Here is a 7,320-nt window from a genome sequence, read left to right as displayed (position 1 = left end):
GTTTGTTTGTTGAGCCTTCCTTTGGGGAGGGGGCTGAGAGTGGGAGAGAGGTGGGGGGGGAGAGAGAGGGCGGGGACTTTGGGCTTTGGAGACGGCGGCGCCTCGGCTCTTATTGCCACTGAGTTGAGCTTCTCCTCCTCAGGCTGCAGGAAGGAGCCGCCTGACCGCTTGGCACTTCTGCTGCCTTCCTCTCCTTCCACCGCCACCAGTGGTCTGGATTACCGCGGGCAGCGGCGGCGGCGGCGGCGTCCCATCGCGTAGGGTGTCTTGAGGCTGCCAAGCCCGCAAGTGGCCAGGTCAGTAGCCCTCGAGCGAGCGCTGGGAGGAACAGGCAGCGCGCACATCTCGAGTCTCTTCTCCTGGCGAGCAGATCTCCCATCCAGGAAGGGATCGCTCGCGAAGAAGACGCCTGCGCCCCTCCTCCTGTGACGGGCGCGCTATCCAGGGGTTGAAGAGGGCAGGAGGGCGGGGAGGGAGAGGGCTGAAGTTGGCCACAAAAAGTCGCCTCCGTCCTCACCGCTGCTTTCCCTTCTTCCTCCGCGTAACAGACAGGCGCTCATCTCATTCCGGCGAACCCGTGGAGAGTTTTGCAACCACTTGGAGAAGACGGAGAGCTGCAAGGGGTGTTGTTACTCGCCCCCCCTCCCTTCCCCTTCTCACTGTTGGGACTTCCTTGCTAGTTTTTCCACCGGTGGTTTTAAAAAAACAAAACAAAACAAATAAAGTCTGTTTGGAAATGGCAAAGGCAGTGACGCCTGGAAAGGGAACAAGTGTGGGGCAAGCCAGAGGAAGCCGGAGCTAAATGACAGGATGCAGGAGACTTGAGGAGATACACAACAAACAGAGAAGCGTCTCTTGTACCAACGGGACTCTTACTGCCGCCGCCGCCGCCGCCTCCGCGCTGCTGTGCCGACTGAGCCAGCTTTCTGATCTTTTTGCACCGGCCCTACTGGAGGATTTAAGATCTAAGAGGAATTGTGCACTGAAGAGACCGGATAGGCTATTTTATTCTTTCTTCAGTCTTTCTGTACTGAGAAAGGAAGATGGATTGGCGACTCTTCCTGCACTGTGTTGCCCTCACCATTACCCTTGGCAGGGCTTTGAAGAGTGGTAAGTGACTGACACAGAATCTCTTTCAAGTGAAGCCAGGTAGCTGCAAGCAGAGGGCCACTTACCTGAGCTCCTGATATATAAAGCCAACTGTGAAACTAACTAATATATAATGGATAAAAGGAAGCTGAACACAAAACACTGGGTATTTACCTTGAGTTACACACAATCTTTGTTTGGCTACCCATCCTGAATGATACCTAATCCATGGCTTGTCTGATTCACAAGAATTAGAATAGCCAATTACTTTAATGTTTCATCCTTTGGCAATTGCACAAGATTCCCCTTTAAAACCTGACAGACAGTTAATACTTAAAAGACGGGGGGGGGTGTTATTGAGAGACAGGGGGAAAGTGAAAGTTTATGGTCATATATTTGATTACCTTTTGTAGCTATGAGTCCCCACAGGTACCTATTTCCAAATCCTCCTCCTCATCCATCTATATTTTCCATTAAGGCTCACAAGGCACTTATTGTCTCAAGCTAAGCAATCTAAGGTACTGTTCATACATAACAGTCATAAGAGAAATCCTGTGGCACAGACTTCACATCTGGTTTTGAGGTAGCACTTAAGAGCTGCTTCAAATTGATGGAGGCTTCCTTCATTCAGCAATGAAATGATGCGCATACTAGCTCCCTAATCTATGCATTTTTTAAGGATGTTCTGTCTGGAATGGTTGACATCTTACTTTGCACACATGGGGTGGGGGAGTTATTAGGAGTTTTTCCTTCCCAGAGCAATTCCTGAGCAATTATTATTAACTAATTACCAAATATTTATTTTTAGTCTGACTAGGATTTCAATCAAAGTAATTAAAAGAAGGTAACATTCTCTGCTTAGAATGGTATAATATTTTAATAAGGGACCACAATAGGAGTATTATTTTTTTTTACTGGAGGATATAAGTCACACTTTATGGTGGAAATCAGTCTTTTCTCAATATATTTTGAAGAGGTTGGCTAATTTAGCTAGAAACAAGTTCTTCCTCTGCTCCTTCATGACCAGGAGAAGGGAAGAAATAAGCCTTTAAAGAAGTATTAGCATGTCAGTCCCTGAGAATCACGCCTGAGATCCTGTTTGGCCTAATCTTTTTGAAGAGTGTAGCTAACTAGACCTAATCTTTCAACCTGAAGACTTTCTTTGCAAAGATAACAGGATCGCACTGTATTTCTGCATCGATTTGCAGGCAGTGTTGAATTAATGGAGATGAGTAAATAAGCAGGGATGAACTGGAGACATAAAGTGGAGTGAGATGTATAGCGTGCCTTTTTGCTATTACGAGCAATATCATTCTCTTAAGTGCTGAGCCAACCATAGGAAGATCTGAGGGGAAGGAACTATGAAGCTGTCATTAAGTCTGAGCAGTTATAGGCATAATGTAATAGCCCTGTAGAGTCACCATGACCATCCATCTCTTCTGCAGCTTAGCAGACTCGTGGATGCCACATCTACCTCTGTCCAGTACTTGTGCCTGCTAAATTAATTCATTAACCTTATGTAGGTAGACTGGTCCAGAGTCATTAGAAACTGCTCCTCTTAATCAAGTGTGCGAGAGATTGCACAGAGCCAGGGAGTCTAGCAGCTCCCCACATTATCTTATTAAACTATCACTTTCCCAGGAGTTACCGATTAAAGTGCTGTTGGTAGTGAGCCCACCTAAATGTCTCCTAGAGTGACTCTTGTCAAGTGACTTGCAGCAGCAGCGCTGGTTTATTTCACTCATTTAACAGATGCCAGGTTCTGCCATGTTGTTTGCATAGAGCTAGAGTGGACTTAATGAGGCAGGATCATTTTCCAAGTCAGCTTGCACGCGGCAAATCATGCAAGATTGTCTCTGAAACCACATGCAGGAGGCTTCCAGATAAATATCATTGGCTGTGGATTTTGAACTCATCGTTGCAACATCTTTTGTTCTCGGAAATGAGACATGCTATACAAACTGTCAAGGCAGAAATAAATAGTAGCTCATAACCAACTCAGAAATAGCAATTTGCTGAACAGCAACAAAAACCCACAGCATAATCTCATTCCCTTCTAATTTATAGCAAATGTTTCTTATAACAGCTGTAGTTTATGCATTTTTGATGTGCACTTTTATCTTTCCTTTCCATTTGACCTGGTTATCTATAATAAAATTCCGCACATTTGTAACTTCATGCCGAGTACAAGGAATGCCATTTCCAATTCACAAGAATTTTATTAGATACAGAAGTTTCGTATGGCATTACTGTGAAAATGGGCTGCAAGTGTGTCGTTTGTTAATGCTTGTCTGCTTATCTGATGTTAGTAGAAAATATTTCAGTAAAGTTTTGAAGTGCCAATGCAAACCTGCACAGAACAATGGAACAAGTGGCCTTGGAGGTTAGATTACATTGCCTCTGCTTCACCTTTCAATTTTTATTTGTAAAGAACCCTAGCATGGCTTTGGAGGGGAGCAACCAGATTTTGCTCAAGATATGGCTATTTGCACTTAGAGGGCTAGGGAACTTAACAGTTTGTAATTAGAAATAAACTTCATTTTGTTTTCCCTTGCTTTCTGTTACATTGCTCTTATCTGGTCTCCAAGCCATGTGGGGGGGGGGGGGGTTGGGGGACTTCCTTAAAGGAGTCAATTGAATCATTGCTGCTTCAACAAATTCTACTTTGTTCTTTGGTAGTCTGGACCTGAAGATCACAGATAGCTTCAAATTGCTTAGATTTAGGATCTGATAAAACCAAAAGGGGGATGTTGTAAACAGGAAGGGGTCTTGGAAGACATGTTCTGTTGTCAAATGACATAGAGCAGGCTTATTATCAGAAAGCTAAGTAAAAGAATCAGATAGCATTGCTCTCTGAATCGCTCTCCATTAAAACTTAATCACACTATACTTAAATGACACTATAGTTTCCTATAATAATTAAGAATTAACCATTCATTACTTATTAATTATTAGATGTAAAATCTGTTATAATCACAAAGACCTCTTTCTGGGTTAAGAAGTTTTGTAAAAACAAAAAACACCTCCCCTGTTCTGTCTTTTGCAGGGGTGGTGATACAAAACCAGAGCTGATGACTGCAGAAAGCAGCTCTCTTTAAATCATAAACCAGGAAAAAAATGTTCCCAAAAACGTTCTTCAACAAGGGCTTGAACTATTGCAGGAAATACAGATTTATTTATTTATTGTTTACCTGAACATGAAATGTGTTTTCTTTAATTGCAGATAAATGTGGCGAAAATATAAGAATCGTGGAGCCTGGGTATCTCACCTCTCCTGGCTATCCAAACACTTATCATCCAAGCCAAAAATGTGAGTGGCTGATTCAAGCTCCTCAACCATACCAGAGAATTATGATCAACTTCAACCCTCACTTTGATTTGGAGGACAGAGAGTGCAAGTAAGTGAGATGGTCTGTGAAAGGGAGCCATGGCACCATCTACTGGGCGAAAAGCTCCACAGTTTCTTGTTGGGGGTGGGGAAGGGAGATGAAACAGCTGATGAGTGCAAAACTCTGTGCATAAAATGAATCCCTCTGAGGTTTGAATCCATACCAGATCATATGTTTGTGGTAAAGATATTAAAGCAAGTGCTTACTGCATGTCAGGCACTATATAAGATTGTTTTAGATATAATCTTGTAATCCTGCTGTGTCGTTTTTGTTGGAAACATGGATCCATTAGCAGTTATTTCCTCTGAAACTTTTCCCTAAGCCGCTCAGTGACTTGGAGGTTGCGGAACGCCTATGCAGGAACAGTAGGGGAGAAATAAGCATTCGCCTCTGCATTTGTGATTGTGCCACTACTCTAAATGTTCTGAAGTTGCTTAGAAACGCATTGATGCTTAAGGCAAAAGACGCAGGGTTATTTAGAATTTCGCAAGTTGCAGTTAACTCAGTATTGTTTGATGGGAGAGGCTGTACATTCACGGGGCATTATAATGTATTTTAAGAGCCCGACAACTATACATGCTTTGTTTTGCTGTGCTAGTGCCATAATTGGGGATAATGTGTGTGTGGCATTGAGTGGAAATTGTCAGTTTTCTTAACTAATGTTAACAGAAGTTGTTTTTCATTTTGAGTTGGTGAGGCAGTGTGAAGAAAAACTTTGGAAGTTAGACTGCTAGGTATTGTCTAGAACAGAAATGAGGGACCTGGGGCCCTCCAGATGTTGCTAAGACACTTCAACCCACTCCAACCCCTTAGTGTGGTTGATAATCAGGCATGATGGGAATTGTAGTCCAGCAACACCCCTATCCCTGATAAAGTGCTTTACTGTGATTAATTCTGACTATAATGGTGCAGGCTTTTCACAGAACTCTGTTCTCATGAGCATAAAAGTGGCTACACATTAAGTTCATGCCTTGTGTCAAAATATATTGTTTGAGAGAAAGGCATGAGATGGACCGCTTACTGTTGTCTGATGGTGAGTGGTGACTGTGGCCTGGCATGAATGCAGTCCGAGCTGGGGACGATCTTATGGCCCTGCACGATCATTGTGGGACAATGCTCCCTCCTCCTCTGGCTGCACAGGTTGCTGGGGGGGGGGCTGCATTTGAACGGACCTATCACAGGCAAGCAAGGGAATGTGTTTTGTGTGGTGGAGCTGAATGAAGACTTCAGTCCCTAGTCTTTACCCAGGTCTGCTCACTGGACATATAAAGAAGCCTCACCCAGGCTCATCAATCAGCTCAGTCAGAGCTGGATTCTCCACCCTCCCACCCTGTGTAGCATATGGTCCTGCCTGAAGGTGAGCGGGCAGGTTCAGGTCCTGCATAAGACCTTGCTATGGAAATATTCAGTTGTCCTATTTGGAGCCAGGGAAGACTGGCCTGCAGACAAATTCGGCCCGTCTGGTGTCACAACTTGTTGGCAGATAAGGCATTGGGTTGGAGCCTTAGTCTAGGGGGGCACAGGAGTTGAGAGCCCACCTCACCCCTACTTCACGAAATCGAGGGTCCAGGGGGAGATGCAGTCCGGATGCCCAGACAGTGTGTGGTGGGCCATAGTGCACCCATCCACCCACCCAATGACTGTCCTGGAGGGATCATCCCTATTTGGTGTACATTATAGGGGGGGGGGGTTCTTAACCCAGGATCAACCTTGCAAAATAATCAACCAGCAGTCAGGCTGGATGATTCAGGGTATGTACCCAATGCCAATGCCAAAGTCTACTTACATTTGTAATCAATAAAGTTGTGGCATGTTTGAACTCAATATGTTTCTCCTTTGTGTTTATTGTACAGTATCTTCGCATGCTTTGGGTGCTGCCAACAGTGGGTTATCTGCACCTGGGCCTATAAATAGAGCTCTCTGAGGTAATAAGTTCTAATGTAGAACACAACTTTCAGTGGAAGTATTTTGAAGCTCCCCATGTGAAGTGGTACACCAGGAGGACTGAACCATCTCAAGCCGTGAATCCTTCAGCCAAACCTTTGTAATACTTAAAATAACTCTGCAACATATGCAGATTATAGTCCCAGTTTACAGATGGGAATGAAAAGTGATGACTTTCACAAGGCCTTCTAGTGACTTTGTGTCAGAATATGAGCTTGTATAAACTTGCTACTTTGCCACACTGGCTTACTCATGGTGGGGGGAAAGGCTACTCTCTATTCACAGTCTTACAGAAGTAACAGGGGACTTGTAGCTCTCCAGATATTGTTGGACTACAGCTCCCATCATCCCTACCCATTGGCCATGCTGACTGGGGCTGAAGGGTGTTGGATTCCAGCATTTGGAAGGCAAGATATTGCCCTGCCCTTTTTTAGAGCTTGGATGAACAACTCTGGATGCCACAGGTAATCCCCAAGTGGCTATGAGATTCTTTCTGGAAGAATTCCAGAAACCCCATCTTTGAGAAACTGCTTGGACCATGCTTATTTCAAGGCTTAACTCTTACTCTATTTTCTTTCCTTGTTGCTACAACCCCACAGAGAACCTCTTGCATCAAATAAGAATAGTGAGGGTGCCTAAAGAGTTGTCCTTAGTGGCTGTTTTCCAGCTGGACAACAGCTTTCCATTAGAGAGAAAGCAATAGCAATTTTTCAAATTGGCGTTTTGAGATTAAAAAAAACATTAGAACAGGATCATTGTAACTATTTAATAATATTATTACATTTCATCATTGCTTTCAGTTCATTTTCTTTTCATACAAGCAGAGATAACTAATTACATGCCACAGAGATGTTAAAACCAAGGACACATTAACAAACGGTGCCAAAAAAGTGTCACC

General features: G+C 43.9%; 1 protein-coding gene across 3 annotated transcripts in view; it reads left to right on the top strand.

Annotated features, from left to right (window-relative positions):
• Positions 1 to 383: 383 nt before the first annotated feature.
• The window catches only part of NRP1 (neuropilin 1), a 125,872-nt gene continuing 118,935 nt past the window's right edge, over positions 384 to 7,320 (top strand). For 2 of the 3 annotated variants that reach the window (XM_033165421.1, XM_033165420.1), the window contains exons 1-2: positions 385 to 1,110; positions 4,313 to 4,487. In XM_033165421.1, coding sequence (XP_033021312.1) covers positions 1,044 to 1,110; positions 4,313 to 4,487 — 242 coding nt within the window. In that variant the 5' untranslated portion in view covers positions 385 to 1,043. Of the gene's footprint in view, positions 1,111 to 4,312; positions 4,488 to 7,320 lie in introns of all 3 variants that reach the window. The other variant, XM_033165423.1, reaches the window with a different exon arrangement.

Source organism: Lacerta agilis, chromosome 12 (assembly GCF_009819535.1).
Source record: "Lacerta agilis isolate rLacAgi1 chromosome 12, rLacAgi1.pri, whole genome shotgun sequence".
Lineage (NCBI taxonomy): Eukaryota > Metazoa > Chordata > Lepidosauria > Squamata > Lacertidae > Lacerta > Lacerta agilis.
This window is presented reverse-complemented; position numbering and strand designations above follow the sequence as displayed.